Source organism: Acomys minous, assembly GCF_964271855.1.
Source record: "Acomys minous genome assembly, chromosome: 7".
Classification (NCBI taxonomy): domain Eukaryota; kingdom Metazoa; phylum Chordata; class Mammalia; order Rodentia; family Muridae; genus Acomys; species Acomys minous.
Genome location: NC_140488.1, coordinates 93,369,111 through 93,386,709, shown reverse-complemented (window position 1 = coordinate 93,386,709; position 17,599 = coordinate 93,369,111). Strand labels below are relative to the sequence as shown.

The window sequence follows — 17,599 nt, the reverse complement described above, 5'->3', positions numbered from 1 at the left end:
GAAAACCGTTGCTTGAGTTGCTAAGTTTTCATTAAAAAATGGTCAGTGGAGCCAACAAATCTGGGTCGGGGTGGGGTGGGGTGGGGTGGGGTGGGGGCACTGCAGAGACTGATACACCAACAAAGGACCATGCATGGTGAGGACCTAGACCTCCTGCTCAGATGCAGTAGATAGGCAGCACAGTCTCCTTGTGGGTCCCACAATATGGGTAGTAGGGGCTACTTCTTACATGGACTCTGATGCCCACATGTTGATAACTTCTTACTGGTGGGTGGCTTTACCAGGCCACAGAGGAAGAGGATACAGACAGTCCAGGTGAGACTTGATAGGTTGGGGTCAGAGGATAAAGGAGGAGGGCTCCCACTTTCTAAGGACTAGGAAGGGGGGATGAAGAAGGGAGACTGGAATGAAGAGATGAGGGAGGGAGCTACAATCGAGAAGCAAAGTGAATAAATTAAAGATAAAAATTAAAATTAAGATAAAAAATAAAATTAAAAATTCTTTAAGTGAATTTTGGCTTGAGATTAGGAAAGAATTTCCAACAATTTTTACAACAGCCTTAAACATATTTTTGCCACTTTTTTGTACAACATGTTTGCCCAAAGTGAAATCTAAGCATTGACAATTACAAAATCAAACTATTGGTACCATTTCAGGAACAGCAGCAGAAATGAGGAATGCCTTTGTTTATTTGGCACCTACTTTCCATAGGCCTCTGATTTAGTGACAGAGTCTTTGTTATAAGGAAGTTCAGCTTAGTAGCAAAGACAAATGATGAAAAAAGTGAGGTTAAGGCCTCAGGGTGCACTCATGCCACCTACTAGAACAAAGGAAAGGAATCTTTCTGGTGCTTGGGTTATGGATTCTTCTTTCAGATGGTGCTTTCAGAGGACATGAGACTGCTTTCATATGGAAATGGCCTTTTATACTTGAAAGATAAAAAGAGGAAAGAAATTAAGTTTTGATCTTCATTCTTTTTACACAAGAATACAAATTCTGGTAACAAAGCTGCTTGGCTTTATTTGTAATGCCTGAAATACTCATTAAACTGTTCCTTGCTGGTGGGTATGGGCATCTCAGGCTGTGAATACTTTTGTTTCTAATAGCCAACTCCAGAGGTAAAGAGAAGATCAAAACCATTAACAGGCTACCTGCACTGGGATCATAAGTGCACACCATGCCTGACTTTTTACGGAGATTCTAATGGTCTAAACTCAGGTTTCCATAAGTGTATAGAAAGCACTTTATCAACTCCAGCTCAAATGATGGTTCTCCCGATGCACCTCCCAAATGCTGGTACTACAGGCACCTACTGCCTTGATTTTATGCAGTGCTAGGGGTTTCGTGCATGGGTGCTCTAATACTCTACCAACTAAACTACATTCCTATTCCTGCCTTGACACACTCTAAATCAGAACCACCGTGCAACCAAGGATCTAGAGAAATTCACATCTCAACTTACCTTTCACCATGGGAAAATTCCAAGAAGGGGGAGTTGTGAAGTGGAGCTGAAGCTGGATAATCTCGCCCCACACTGAAAGACCAATTTTTTGCACATTGCTATGGCTAAGTAAGTGGGACCTACCATTGTCACCACTATTTCTGTCACTGAAATTCCACAGTTATCCACAACTAAAAGTGAGAAAAATTGGGTTATCTAGTTTGGTGGTATTTAATTTCTTCAGCTCTTTATGTATTTTGGATAAACATCCTTTGTCAGATGTACGAGTGGTAAAGGTCTTTTCCCAGTCTGTAGGCTGTCGCTTTGTTCTGTTGACAGTGCCTCCTGCCTTACAGAAGCTTCTCAGCCTCATGAGGTCCCATTTATTAATTGTTGACATTAAGACCTGGGCTGTTGGTGCTCTGTTCAGGAAGTTGTCTCCTGTGCCAATGTGTTCCAGGCTCTTCCCCACTTTTTCCTCTAACAGATTTAGTGTCTCTGGTTTTATGATGAGGTCTTTGATCCACCTGGACTTGAGTTTTGTGCATGGTGATAAATATGTAACTATTTGCATTTTTCTACATGTAACCATCCAAATAGACCAGCACCATTTGTTGAAGATGCTAAACTTTTTTCCATTGACTAGATTTGGTTTCTTTGTCAAAAATCAAGTGTCCATAGGTGTGTAGATTTATTTCTGGGTCTTCAATTCGATTCCTATGATCAACCAGCCTATTGCTATGCCAGTACCATGCTGTTTTAATTACTGTTGCTCTATAGTAGAGCTTGAGATCAGGTACGGAGATTCCCCTAGAGGATCTTTTATTATATAGCTATTCTGGGTTTTTTATTTTCCATATAAAGTTGAGAATTGATCTTTCAATGTCTTTTAAAAATGTGTAGGTATTTTGATAGGGATTGCATTGAATCTGTAAATTACTTTTGGTAAGATGGCCATTTTTACTATGTTATATTCTCCCAATCCACGAACAAGGGAGATCTTTCCATTTTCTTGTGTCATCTTCAATCTCCTTCAGAGAGTTGAAGTTTTTTTAAACAAGTCTTTCACTTACTTGGTTAGAGTTACTCCTACTACTTTATATTACTTGTGGCTATTGTGAAGGGTGTAGTTTCCTTAATTTCTTTCTCAACACAATTCTCATTTGTATACAGGAAGGCCACTGACTTTTTTGAGTTAATTTTGTATCCAGCCACTTTGCTGAAGGTGTTGTCAGGTGTAGTTCTCTGGTGGAATTTTGGGGGTCACTTATGTACACTATCACACCATCTGCAAATAGGGATAATTTGACTTCCTCCTTTCCCATTTGGATCCCTTTGATCTCCTTTTGTTGTCTCATTGTTCTGGCTAGAACTTTCAGCACTATATTGAAGAGATACGGATAAAGTGGGCAGCCTTGTCTGATCCCTGATTTTAGAGGAAATTTACTTGAGTTTCTCTCCATTTAATTTGATGTTGGCTATTGGCTTGCTGTATAAGATATGGGGCTCAGAATTAAACAGATAATTATCAACAGAGGAATATCAAATGCTGAGAAACACTTAAAGAAATTCTCGACTTCCTTACTCACTAGGGAAATGCAAATCAAAACAACTGAGATTCCATCTTACACCCATCAGAATGACTAAGAGTAAAAAACTCAAGTGACAGCACATGATGGTAAGGATGTGGAGAAAGAGGAACACTCCTTTATTGTTGGTGGGAGTGCAAACTTGTACAACCACTTTGGAAATCAGTCTGGTGCTTTTTCAGAAAACTGGGAACCGGGCTTCCTCAAGACCCAGCTATTCCACTCCTAGGAATATACCCAAAAGATGCTCCACCGCACAACAAGGACTTATGCTTAACCGTGTTCATTACAGCCTTATTTATAATAGCCAGAAACTGGAAACAATATAGATGTCCCTTAGTCGAAGAATGGATAAAGAAACTGTGGTACATTTATATTATGGATTACTACTCAGCTATTAAAAACAGGGACATCTTGAAATTTGCAGGCAAATGAATTAAACTAGAAATGATCATCCTGAGTGAGTTAACCCAGATGCAAAAAGATACACATGGTGTATACTCACTTATAATTGGACACTATCCCAACAAGGATGTCTTCTGAGAGTCTTCACTTAGAAGGAGATTGGGATAGATGCTGGGACTTCCTATTGGGACTCCAGGTGAGAGAGGTATGGGAGAATGGGAAAATAGAAGGATCCAAAGGATCCTAGAAACCTACAAGACCATCAAGGCTGGCCGATCTGGACCCAGGGGAGGGTGTCTGCTCAAACTACTGTACCAACCAAGGACAATGCAAGCAGTAAACCTAGAACCTCTATTCAGATCTAGCCAATGGACAACACATCCTCCACATTTGTGTGGAGAGCAGGGACTGACTCTGACTGAACTCTGGTGTACACTATTTGACCACTTCTCCTTGGTGGGGAGACCTGGTGGCACTCAGAGGAAGGGCAAGCAGGCTACCAGGATGAGACCTGATAGGCTGTCATCATATGGTGTAGAAAGAGGTCCTCTTCTGTTCCAGACCTAGGGGAGGGGAATAGGATGAAAGAGGGAGGGAGAAGGAATGGGAAGATACAAGTGAGGGGATAACAATTGAGATATTATCTGAATAAATTACTTACATTAAAAAAATAAAGAAAAGTGAGAAAAATAAAAATGTGCTTCCTAAATAATGCCAAGAGTAATTTCATCATTTTGTATTGGGCCATCAAAGTATGTAGCCAGTACCACACAGAAATATACAATATGTTGGGAATTGAGACTAAACTCATTTCTTGTGATGAAAAATAAAGTAACAAATGGAATTCTTTGATGTTTAGGGGTTCCTAGGATCAAATGAAGAGGGACTGTGCCTGCTCTTATTGTAACTTGTTATGACATGTTCAGTTGACATCCCTGGGAGGTGTGCTCTTTTCTGAAGTAAAGCATGGAGACGGAGTGGATCTGGGAGAGAGAGGAGGTGTGGGAAGGACTGAGAGAAGAGGAGGGAGGGAAAACTGTGGCTGCAATGTAATACATGAGAGAAGAACCAATATTTAAAAGAAAAAAAAGACTGCTACAAAGTGAGTCCAGGACAGTCAAGGCTACACAGAGAAACCCTGTATAAAAAAAAAAAAAGAAAGAAAGAAGAAGAAAAAGAAAAAAGACTGACCACTTGAGTTCAATCCCCAGAATTTACAGTGTAATGAGAAACTGGATCCTTGCCAGTCATTCCTTTACCTTTACCTGTAATGACATGTGCATGCTCACTCCCTTGTCTACATGCTCTTAAAATCAATAAATGTAATTTTAATATGAAAAAGCAGCTGTTCAATAAGAATTGGAGTTTCTTGTTTATTTTTAAGCCCTCTTTATACTCTTACTTGCTCTCCAAGTTCATGGCTTTTGTAATTGTTACTGCATGCATTTATATATTTTTAGAGGCATATACATTCCTAAATATAACCTGCTGAATTCATATACTGTTAATTGTATTATGTTTTCAGGGCTGAGTTTTTTTGCAATGGAAACTATTTTGAGGACAGGAATAAGAATAACTTTGGGCCAAAGGCTAAGGACAAAATGAGATAAGGAGACACCTTATCAGATAGTGGCTAAGAAAAATGAGAATAACCTGAATCTGATACCCTCTCCCCATCATAGAAAGGCCCAAAACATAAAAAATAGTCATGAAAACTCTCACTTGATGATGTTCTCCCTAACCTGCTTCTGCTTCTGCTTTGGATTATATCTGTGCCTCCAAGGAAACTCAAAAGCCCTAAGGAGCCTCAAAGTGGAAATGAGGTTGTTGTAAAAATATAAATAAATTTCTTGCCCACTTATGTCTGTGGACTGAAATCTGCAACGCATTGACCTTCGAAGCTGGTGTTTATTAATTATTTGAGATTGCTAACTAGTACATCTTAAAGGTGAATGAAGTGTTTTAAAAGCATGCTGTAAAAGTTCACTGTAAGCAGTATATTGCCTACTTTTGCTTAACAAAGAAGAAAGCAAGTGTTCTACATGTGTCTCAAGCATGAAACTGACCGAAAAGTACATCATTAACATGAAACACTATAACATTAGCAAAAGTTCTGTAGAATGTGTTTATTTAAAAAATGACCAAACCATTTATGTTAAGAACATTTTAAATGTTTATTCATCTTCTACAAATAGTGCCTGACTAACTGGATGTCTACATGTAGAAAAATGCAATTGGACCTATATTTGTCACCATGCACAAAACTCAAGTTCAAGTGGATTAAAGACCTCAACATAAAACCAGAGACACTAATCTGTTAGAAGAAAAAGTGGGGAAGAGCCTGGAACACATTGGCACAGGAGACAAGTTCCTGAACAGAACACCAACAGCTCAGGCCTTAAGGTCAACAATTAATAAATGGGACCTCATTAGGCTGAGAAGCTTCTATAAGGCAGGAGACACTGTTAACAGAACAAAGCGATAGCCTATAGACTGGCAAAAGATCTTTACCAACCATACATCTGACAAAGGATGTTTATCCAAAATATATAAAGAACTCAAGAAATTAAATACCACCAAACCAAATAACCCAATTGAGAAATGGGGTTCAGAACTAAACAGAATTCTCACCAGAGGAACATCGAATGACTGAGAAACACTTAAAGAAATGTTCAAAGTCTTTAGTCATCAGAGAAATGCAAATAAAAACAACTCTGAGATTCCATCTTACACCCATCAGAATGGCTAAGATGAAAAAATTCAAGCGACACCACATGCTGGCAAGGATGTGGAGAAAGGAGAACATTCCTTCATTGCTGGTGGGAATGCAAACTAATACAACCACCTTGGAACTCTATCTGGTGCTTTCTCAGAAAACTAGGAATAGGGCTTCCTCAAGACCCAGCTATTCCACTCCTTGATATATACCTAGAAAATGTCCCACCACACAACAAAGACATATGCTCAACCATGTTCATAGCAGCTTTATTCATAATAGCCAGAACCTGGAAACAGCTTAAATATTCCTCAGTTGAAGAATGGATAAAGAAACTGTGGTACATTTACACTATGGAATACCACTCAGCTATAAAAAACAAGGAAGTCCCGAAATTTGTGGACAAACGGATGGGACTAGAAATGATCATAATGAGTGAGTTAACCCAGAAGCAGAAAGACTCACAGGGTATATACTCACTTATAATTGGGCACTAGCCCAAAAGGCATGCCCCATAAAATTCTTCACTTACCAGGAGACTGGGATGAATGTGAGGACATCCTACTGGGACTCTAGGTAAGAGAAATATAGGAGATGGGGAAATAAAAGGACCCAGAGGGTCCTAGAAACCTACAAGAAGAACATTGTGATGGGTGGATAGGGGCCCGGGGGGGGCTCTCCTCAAACTATTGCACTAACCAAGGACAATACAAATAGTAAACATCAAACCCCTACTCTGATCTATCCAATGGACAGGACATTCTCCAAAATTATGTGGAGAGTGGAGACTGACTCTGGTGCCCCATATTTGACCACCTCCCCTTGGTGGGGAGGCCTGGTGGCACTCAAAGAAATAATAAGCAGGCTACCAAGTTGAGACTTGATAGTCTATGACCATATAGTGGGGGAGGAGGTCCTCCTCGGTCATAGACCTAGGGGAGGGGAATAGGGTGAAAGCAGGAGGGAGGGAGGAATGCAAGGATGTAAGTGATGGGATAACAATTGAGTTGTAATCTGAATAAATTAATAAAATTAAATTTAAAAAGATGACCGAAGCATTTATGTTAAGAACGTTTAAATGTTTACTCATTACATTTATTTGGACAAGAAAAATAAACATAAGTGTACATATCAATAACAGGTATTAAAATTAGACATTAGTCTGTAAATTTTTCAAAACAACAAAATGTACAATAAAACATCCAGTATTATCATGAAATTTATCTTGTGACATCAGATTTTCACAGAAGACACACACATTATATCTCAAACAATAGGAACTGATTTATACAAATAAAGGCCATTGTTTAGACTTTAAATGTACATGCCTAGCAGTTTTGAGCCTTAAACTGAAGTCCTTCTTATTATAGGATAGAAAAAGTAAATATCCAATATATCTCAAATGTGTCATCCAAACCTATCTAACTCCCAATCTTAAGTCACTCAAAATTTAAATGTAATGCCTCTAATTTTTCAAGTTTTCAATAGTTACACGGGCCTAATAACTATCACGCTGAATAACCTAAGTCACTTAACTGTGTTTCCGTTCCTGTGCAAAGTTCTATTGGAGGGATAATCCAAATAACTTATATTATCAATGAACAAGTTCAATTTGAAATATGTATATACAATTTGAAGTTAAGTTTTGACCAGCATGTAATTACATTTTTTTTTTTTTTTGGTTTTTTGAGACAGGGTTTCTCTATGTATCCTAGGCTGTCCTGGACTCACTTTTGTAGACCAGACTGGCCTCCAACTCACAGCGATCCGCCTGCCTCTGCCTCCCGAGTGCTGGGATTAAAGGTGTGCGCCACCACGCCCAGCTGTAATTACATTTTTTAAGCTATCAAATAGTTGCGTGGATTTATGGAAGACAATGTTATGCTTTTATGTATGTTTACAGCATAGATTTTATTTCTATGTCACCTCACACATCGATACTTGTGAAAGTGGTTAAACTGAACGGTGCAGCCAGAGACTAGCTTAGATGAGTAAGTCTAAATAATTCTTGTCAAAATTCTTTTGTGTAGTATAAAAGAGTTTTAAGACTATCTACTTTTAAAATCTGTTGTAAGCATACTTTAAACACAAAGATGTACATAGAAACACTATAGTTTGCTAAGCTAAAGGAAAATATTCATTTGTTTACTTATTTATTTAAATAAGTCTTAAAGCGTCTATTTTTGTTGTTATTGTTGTTGTTCTTTTGGTGACAGGATTTAACCCAGAGTCCTGGGCATAATAAGCATGTGTACTTCCTTTAGGCTATTACCACAGTTGCCCTTAACATCTAATATGTCATACACAATTTTATAAAACAATACTAGATTATACTAAAAGACTGAGTTTTCAAATAGTTGTGTGTGTGTGTGTGTGTGTGTTCTATAAATTGGGCACATAAATTTCACAAGTTGTGAAAATAACAGGACTTCAAAAATAGTTATACTATTTAACTGACTTACAGTACTTACAGTACCACTTTCCACTGGATTTTTTTCTCTGCTTTATTAAAACACTGAAGATGGTGAAGGTCAACTATGTAAGATAATATTTTGGGTTATGTTGAAGTTTTACATAAGAAAATTTTGCTCAGTAACTAATTTAAAATGTAATTTAAGTGTATATAATTTTGATAGGTTTATAGCTAATAGATGGCATTATAACTAGCAAAATATTTCCTAACCATAAATATTCAAATAATGGAATTATTGCTGTGGCTAAAACATCCAATAATGTTCTCTACAATAAGGGACTTATGTTAAGAACAAAATACTATTCATGAGCAAGTTGGATCTTTTTCGCTTCCCTAATATTCCTGCTAATATCCTTTAAGACTGGTTTTCAACATTCCTAATGCTGCAACACTTTAGTACAGTTCTTCATGTTGTGGTGATCCCTAACCACAAAATTATTTTCATATCTTCCTCATAACAGTAATTGTGCTATGGTTATGAATTGTAATTAAATATCTGACATGCAGGACATGTGGTGTGTGACCCCCGTGAAAGGGTCATTTAATCCCCAAAAGGTCACAACTTACAGGTTGAGAACCACTGTTTCAAGAGCACTTTTCTCTGAATTTCTGACCTATGTTGTCTTATACATGAAACACTGTCAGATTTCAGTTTGTGCGCACTCAACTAGGAGAATGTATCTGAATAATGGTAATATATTAAACCATTACCCAGATACTTCAGAAACCAAAAATAGTTTCTGTGTCTGAATTTGCTCAGATTCCTATTCTTCACAGATGTTGTTAAATTTTAATAAAAAGGAATGTCAACTGCCCTGGTATAGCTTCCTATATTCAACCTGAACAAATTGCATAATAAAATGTTATCAAGAGGTAATTTAGAGAATACTACTCTATCAATAGTATGTCAAGGCATTTAGGTCTTATCCTTGAAAGGCTTAGGTCAAACAAATGTGACAGCCATTTTATTATTGTATACAATATATAAGATAGCTGCTCTGGCTATGAGTAGATAACAGTTCCTTTCTGAATCAACAGTTTATACCTAAGTTCTAAAGTGTCAACTCCTTTGGCAAATACTACTTTTCTACTGTATCCAAGTTATGCTTGAAACATCTTGTATTATCCTAACTACAGTTCTCTACATGTATGTTGCAGACAATCAGATTTCTTCTACCACTAAGTGCTAAATATACCACTTTATATTCAAATAGCCATGTAAAACAATCATTTAAGAAGGTCCTAGTATTCCCCTAACTAGAGGCACAATGAAGCAATACACTGCTCCAGTTTGTCCAGAGACAAACTATTTCTTGAAAGCAGAAAAAGATTGTTTGCTAATTATTTGATAGTCAATACGAAAACTTTGGCATTATGACAATTATAGCATTACAACTTCAGAAACTTACAAAAATATCTACTACTTTAGAAAAAAACTGGCTGAGTGCATCAGTTACTTTCAACAGTCTGGTTGGCTCCATGGAAAGAGTTGTTGCTAGAAATTAGTATCATCAGATTGTAACAGACTTTATGCCTTGTCTAAAGGCTTGGAGACAGCTGTTGATGGCTGTCACACACAATTTCCAATTATATCCCGTTTCTTCTAAGTCATATTCAGGGTAGATGCCCTGAAGAAATTCTGGTGGTAAAAATCCAAAATAAAACAATTACTTCGAAATCACTTCTCAGAGAAATTAATTTATGCACTCATAGCTTTACTGTTTTGTCATTTTCTTTAGTTTAAAATGCTAGGGATCAAACCTGGGTCTACCACAGAACTGCACCACCAACGGAGGGTCTTTAAGAATTTAATGAATTGAAATGCATGGATTAAGGCCATCATTAAATTAGCTGGATAAATCTTTTCATTTGAAAAAATAATAACATGAAATAGCATCATGCAAAAATTATAATCTCTAATGATCTTGTTACATACCAGAAAATAGTAAACCTCAGCTGTCTTAATTACCCAAAATCAAGTCTTATTTTTAAATCTCAATCATGCACCTAGCATATTCATTATCTCAAAAACATGGATCTTAAGTCCTTATAATGTAAAAAACAAAACAAGAACAAACAAACAAACAAAAAACCCAACAATGTCTTCATAGTTGGAGACCCAGAAAGCTATTTTTTTGCTACTGGTGGTCTTATATATAACAAAAATTAAGGGGATTTGGATTTCATTCAGAAGTAGATGGTGCGTAAGAGAAGGTGACAAAAAAACAGTTCAAGAAGCGTTCTTAGAGAAAACGGAAAAACACGAAGGGAAAAGAGAAAACAGGTGTTCATTAGTACAGCAAACTGCTCTCAATTCTTTTGCATGTTAAGGCCCCAATGCCTTTGATCCCTTAACATCTGGTGGTCCCTACATGTCAGCAGCAGTTTGTAACACTGATCTCTTCATTTCTTCAGATTTAATAAGCTACTAAATCAGGACAATGCTGATACCAAAAAATTCATGGCAGTACATATGTCAAAAACTTTCACACCCAGAATACTACTGAGATCAGCAGTAGCCTAGAAAGAAGTTTTGTGATAAGTCACTGGATTCAGGGGCAGAATGTATTCCGATAAACACGTCTTTATTCCTGTGTGTGTATGTGCTGGTTCACATGTTTGTGGGGGGACAGAAGACAGTCTTGGGTGTCCAGCTCAGAAATGCCATGGCCTAGAACTCTCCAATACAGCCGACTGAGTGGCTCCCAGGCCCTAGAGAGCTTCTTCTCCCCAGCCCTGAGATTATAAATGTGTACCACCATGCCATGCATTTTTACATAGGTTCTGAGACTCAAACTCAGATCCTCACGCTTGCAAAGCACACACTTTAATGGATGAGCTATCTCCCTACCCCCTGACAGACACTTTTGTGAAATTAAAACAAGAAAAGGTTTGTCCCATGTTTCCATGACTATAACAATACAGCAGATAATGAATGCATTAGAAGACAAATAGCATTTGTAAAGCTTACAAGAAGGGACAGGCAAGTGAAGTTGGTTTGTGCTTCCAAAAAATGTGTTCTCTGAAACCCTAGTACTAAAAGAAGTTTAGGGGTAAGGTGTGCTTGTGTACATATGAGAAATACAATGTTCTGAAGTTAGTCCTCATTTAGGAGTTTATCTTGCATATAAGTAATCTTAAATGCTCTGAAAACATTAGAGATAGCAATATCAGTAACTTTAGCTGCAAAAAGCAAAAGGGTACAGGTGCTGCAGGGCACACAAATAAGCGAGTTTTATTGCAAAGTGGGTTTTTTGTTTTCTTGTTTGTTTTGTTACTTTTAGATCACACATAAGAATATACTGGGTTGCTGCCAGGTGCGGTGGCACACACCTTTAATCCCAGCACTCAGAGAGGCAGAGGCAGGTGGATCTCTGAGTTCGAGGCCAGTTTGCTTTATAAAGTAGGTCGAGGACAGGCAAGGCTACACAGAGAAACTGTCTAGAAAACAAACAAACAAACAAACAAACAATAATATACAGGGTTGCAATGCACTATGTTTTTTTTTTAGTATGAGTTGAAGTTAAAGATGAAAAGGATTGGATGAGATGATAGTAAATGTTTACAAAGTCAGGTTTCTTTAGTTAAACCTGAAATATCAGTGTTGTTCCAACTTGCTCCAAATTAAATTATGTGATATGAGGAAGAACCAAAAAGGTATCAATAGAGGTCAGGGTTGGAATCAAAGTTATGTATATCTGTGTTGAGCACCAGCAACACCAGAAGTGCAGAGAGAAGTACAAATCATGAACCTTCTTAGTCCCCAGTGAAACACTGAGTACAATTTCCATCTCTAAGAAAAGACTCAAATGGAATGGATTCTTCTTTTTGCCCCTTTCCCCTAACACTACTAACTTGTATTTAATCTCTCATGGTCTATATGTTACAAACCTCGGAGAGCATCAATCCTAGTGGGATCAAGGGTAAACAGGCCACACTCCATATTGCCGTAGACATTACTTCCAATTAGGACTTTCTCTGGAAACAAGTGGAGAACAATGTATTTGGCTGACAGATCTGGATGCAAACAGGCTTTTGCTATTTTCAGTACTGAATATGGTATTTGTATATTTCTAGATGGATCTCCGAGATACACTAGAAGCAAAACAGAAAGGCAGAGATTAGGTTGTATTTTCAAAAGGCACTATTAGAAAGATTAATTTTACTGGAATTTTAGATTTGAGAATTTGAGGGTTTAAAATAATTAAATCTTATACTTCTGGGTTTTTCTTTTATATGTTTTTGAGAGTAGGTAAAAAACCAGAAGTTGGGTAGATAAAGGAGATGGGAAGGATCTGGGAGGACTTAGAGGAGGAGAAAGACTATGATCAAAATACATTGTTTGAAATCTTTCGAAATAATTATTTAATGTGACTTAAAAATTAAAATAAAAAATTAGTAGATTATGAAGCATCATAAAAATGAGACATAAATTACTGTTGGCATAATTTTGTGTATTACCACTGTTTAAAAAGATGACTTTGTGTTCTGCTACCTCCTGGTATGCAATAAGTACTAAAAATATGAGTACTAAAAAATAAGTACTAAAATATTTAGTATAGTCTAAATAATTTTTTGCGTATAATTTCCTTACTCATAAGAAAGATTATTTTCAAAAATAAGCAACACAATTCTTACTGATGCATTTAAGCTTTGAAAAGTAGGCTTTCTAATTATTAATGCTGCCATCTCTTCACAATCAACAAACTTTAAATTATCATAGATAACATATTTGAGATTCTATTAGAACTTAAAATTTGTTAAGTTTTTTTTCCATTTTTCAACTCTAGATTATTAGCATCTACCTGAGACCCACAATGATTTAAACCAATCATACTTGAAAATTATTTGACAGTATATATGACAAAAAGTTACTTTTGGACAAAAATATCTCAAAGAAATATGGTATGAAGAACCTTATGATGGGTAGATCTGGGCCCAGGGGTCCTGCTCAAACTAAGGCACCAGCCAAGGACAATATGTATAGTAAACATCAAACCCTTACCCAGATCTAGCCAATGGACAAGACATTCTCCACAGTTGAGTGGAGAGTGGGGTCTGACTTTCACATGAACTCTGGTGCCCCATATTTGACCACGTCCCCTGGATGGGAAGGCCTGGTGGCACTCAGAGGAAGGATAGCAGGCTACCAAGAAGAGACTTGATAACCTATGAGTATGTACAAGGGGAGGAAGTCCCCCTCAGTCACAGTCATAGGGGAGGGGAGTAAGGGGAAAATGGGAGGGAGGGAGGAATGGGAGGATACAAGGGATGGGATAGCAATTGAGATGTAATATGAATAAATTAATACAATATATTAAAAAAGAAATATGGTATGATTCTTACAAGCCAATAAACATTAAGTCATTACTTAATGTGTATGAGTAATGATATTTAATAGAGAGTAAACTATTTAGAACCATCTCAGTGTGCCTAAGATTTAATTCTGGGAGATTAACCTAATAAGTTTATCAAGGGTCAGCAAAACTGTTGATATACTAACATAATTCAATTCCACAGAACCTAAAAGATCACCCAAAATATCGACTATGTCATTTAAATGGAGGTTAAAAAACACAATAGTGGGTAAGCTCCTTCTACAAATAAACTTTCAACAAAAAGCACTAAACAAAGAAAGGAGTTAAATATTCCAATTAAATAATTTTATTAATGCTCCTGTCTCTTCACCATCAACAAACTTTATATTAAATAAACTGGAATATACCAACTTTGTAATGTTATAAGCCTATTCTTGAGGGAAAATATATTCATATTTGATAAGAGTAATTATATGAAACTTCTAATGTTTTAAACTATTCATAAGAAAAAGAAATTTATAAGAAAATATAAGGGCCCACAATAGTTTTAAAAGGTTTCTTGAGCATAGAATCTTTTTCCCTTTTAAATATTTTTTCCATTTTTTAAGTTAAACAGCATAATATTTCTGCACAGAATATGGTAGCCAGCTGGTTCAATGTGCTTAGTGAAAGTGAAGTTCGGGTTAGAAAAGTGTGACCCATGTGCCCCCAAAAGAAATTTCATTTCTTTGTCAGTATTGTTGCTGATCTGGCTGTTGCCTATATGAAGCTCCAATTGTTTTTGTTGTTGTTCTTGGTTTTTTTAATTTGTTTTGTTTCTTTGTCTGATGGTTTTTATTGTTGTTTAACTCAGCCACTTTGTCCAGGTACAAATTTAACATGTACATAAGTTAAGTTACTTATGTAATAGAAAGATATATTCCTTCATAATTCCTTTTGAACATGATCCCCAGTAACAGTATATTAAATGTTGATATCGATACCATGATAAAGACCACCCCAGGGACCATTCATTTACTAGTGATTTTAATGACCAGCATCCTAAGGAAAATGTCATGAAAAGCACAGTGGCTGGTGGCTCAATTACAGAACCACTGTCACTCGACACAGTATATACAGTTGGCAGAGAAAGTAAAATTCCCTAAGGAATGAGATTTGTTAATTTCCACTCAAACCTCTTACTGAAGACCACCAACATGCCAGCCATAGAGACCAAGGACTGGGAGCTGAGCTCAGCTGTAGCTCCTTCCTGTCACCTGTAGAGAGACCCAGATGGTGTCTCTTCTGAGATCTCTCACCAGTCAAATGTCATCAGAGGGCTACTCTCTTCAGGAATAACATATTCAGTTTAACATTTAAAGTGGTCAATGTCAAACCCAAGTATCATTATTTCATTAACTCATTAGTATAAGAAGTTTACGTTGTTTCAATTTCTTACACAAGTTTTTCAACAAGCATAGAAGTAAACAATAATATAATAAACCCTACAAATAGATTATCAGGATCCACTACCTAGAGAATTTCTTTTTCAAAACTTACCTAGTTCATCAGCAATCATGGCTTCATTATCAGTGCCCTCAGCGTTAGCACTAGCATTCTTTTCAGAATTCCCAATTTCTCTTATTACAGTCTCCCTGACCTCCTGAAGCCACTTGGAAGGGCCCTCGCCCACATCATCACTGCTTCTGGTACACCAATCTCTGGGCACGGGCATAATGAAGTTTCTATCCTGAAACACAAAATCGTGTCTATGAATAAAATTCCATGGTGAGAAAGTATGTACATTTGTAAGCACCTACATATCCCTACCCCCAAGATGGCAAGAAAACAACTAGCCATTTCGAAAATGGAGGAAGGGCATTCATCATAAATACCAGGTACCCCAATCAAACTGTCAAGACTTGATATTTCTTGGGGAACCTGGAAGCTCCACCTAATGAACTGCTCAAAATAGGTGTGTAGTAAACATTCCAGAAAAAAAAATGAACACATGAGTGTTTCCTGTGAATGACAATTTTTGTTTTTAATATTTTGTGCTTTTGTTTTTAATCTCTTTTACAAAGTGTTTGCCTTGTCTTTAAGGAATCACTGCTTATAAAAATACCTTAACTGGACACCACCCTCACCAAACAGAAGATGTAGCCTCTGATATTTATTTTTTTTTCTCAAAACACTGTCTTTTATTTCTTAAATTTCTTTTTTTTTTTAATTAATTTATTCATATTACATCTTGATTGTTAGCCCTTCCCCTGTTTCCTCCCATTCCTCCCTCCCTCCCACTTCCCCCCTTCTTCCCTCCCCTATGTCTGTGATTGAGGGAGACTTCTTCCCCCTATGTATGCTCTAAGATTATTGAGTCTCTTCTTGGTAACTTGCTATCCTTCTTCTGAGTGCCTCTGATATTTATAACACATTATCAGTGTCTCACGTGATCAGGTTTGATGGTATGTTCTTGTAGTCCAGGTACTTGGGAGGTCAGGGTAGGAAGATCACTTGAGCCCAAGTTTGAACACTCTTGATGAGACCAGACCATAGTGAAGCAAGTCTCAATGAACAAAATGTGCCTCCTTTGATTCTGATATGTACAGGGTCACAACCACTATTCTAAATTATAGCCTCTCAAACTTTAGGGTACTTATAAATCATCAGGAGCCAGGGTCTTGAAAAGTGCAACTTCTGCTTCTGTGCATCTGAGGTAGACCCAAGGTTACAATTCTCACGTGGTTTCTGGGTCACAAGGCCACTTTTAATGGCAAGGACCTATATCTGACCTCTTATAAAACACACAGCAGGCACCTGGCAGCTACTGTTTCTTTTCTGAAGCCTAAGCAAATATGCAAATTCCCAATTTCCAGGCAGCATATTGATTTTGCATGCAAATTGTTTAGGATGCAGTTTTTGAGGGCTATAAAATGAAATGTTAAAAATAAGCTAATTTGGTTTCCAACAGATGGTGCTTGAGCTATCACTGAAATCCAGGCACTCACCAAGAAAACATCAACTCAGCTGCAACTACGCCTGGAAAACAGTTTCCATAAACTTACTCTAAAGAGACAGACATGACTAAATACTATAACAATAAAGTTAGGTCTTTAGAGAGACTGGTGAAAATTAGGAATTACTATTAACTTAAATACTTTAACAGGAAGAGACCGCAGTCATCTCTAATGGCCCATTTGAGGTTAAAAACACAACCCTAATGGACTTTAAAGGTGGATCCTATGAGAAAGAAACAAGACTGCTATTGCCATATAGTAACTACACAGGCTATAAAATACATGTGATATGGGCTGGGGTGATAGCTCAAAAGGGAAGAGTATTTGCTGTACAACCATGAGTAACTGAATTCAAATCGCAAATACCTGCATTACAAGGCAAGCATAGCTGTGAACATAAATTCTCTTGAAGTTATTTTTTCTTTTTAAAAACTTTGTTTTTTATAATTATTCACATTACATCCCAATTGTTACCCCCATTCTCTTATCTTCCCGTTCCCACCCTCCCTCCTTCTTCCATCCTATTCCCCTCCCCTAGACCTCTGACAGGGGGGCCTCCTCCCCCACAATCTGACCACAACCTATCAGATCTCACCAGGATAGCCTGCATCTCTTTCCTCTGTGTGCCCACAAGGACTCCTGGCCAAGGGTCAGTGATCAA

General features: G+C 37.2%; 1 protein-coding gene across 1 annotated transcript in view; it reads right to left on the bottom strand.

The window, feature by feature from the left end:
• Nucleotides 1-9,831: 9,831 nt before the first annotated feature.
• The window catches only part of BEND2 (BEN domain containing 2), a gene marked incomplete at its 5' end in the record, with an annotated part of 72,269 nt that continues 64,501 nt past the window's right edge, over nt 9,832-17,599 (bottom strand). Inside the window, 3 exons of the mRNA XM_084788640.1 lie at nt 9,832-10,263; nt 12,516-12,719; nt 15,482-15,671. Coding sequence (XP_084644766.1) covers nt 10,136-10,263; nt 12,516-12,719; nt 15,482-15,671 — 522 coding nt within the window. The 3' untranslated portion in view covers nt 9,832-10,135. The remainder of the gene's footprint in view (nt 10,264-12,515; nt 12,720-15,481; nt 15,672-17,599) is intronic.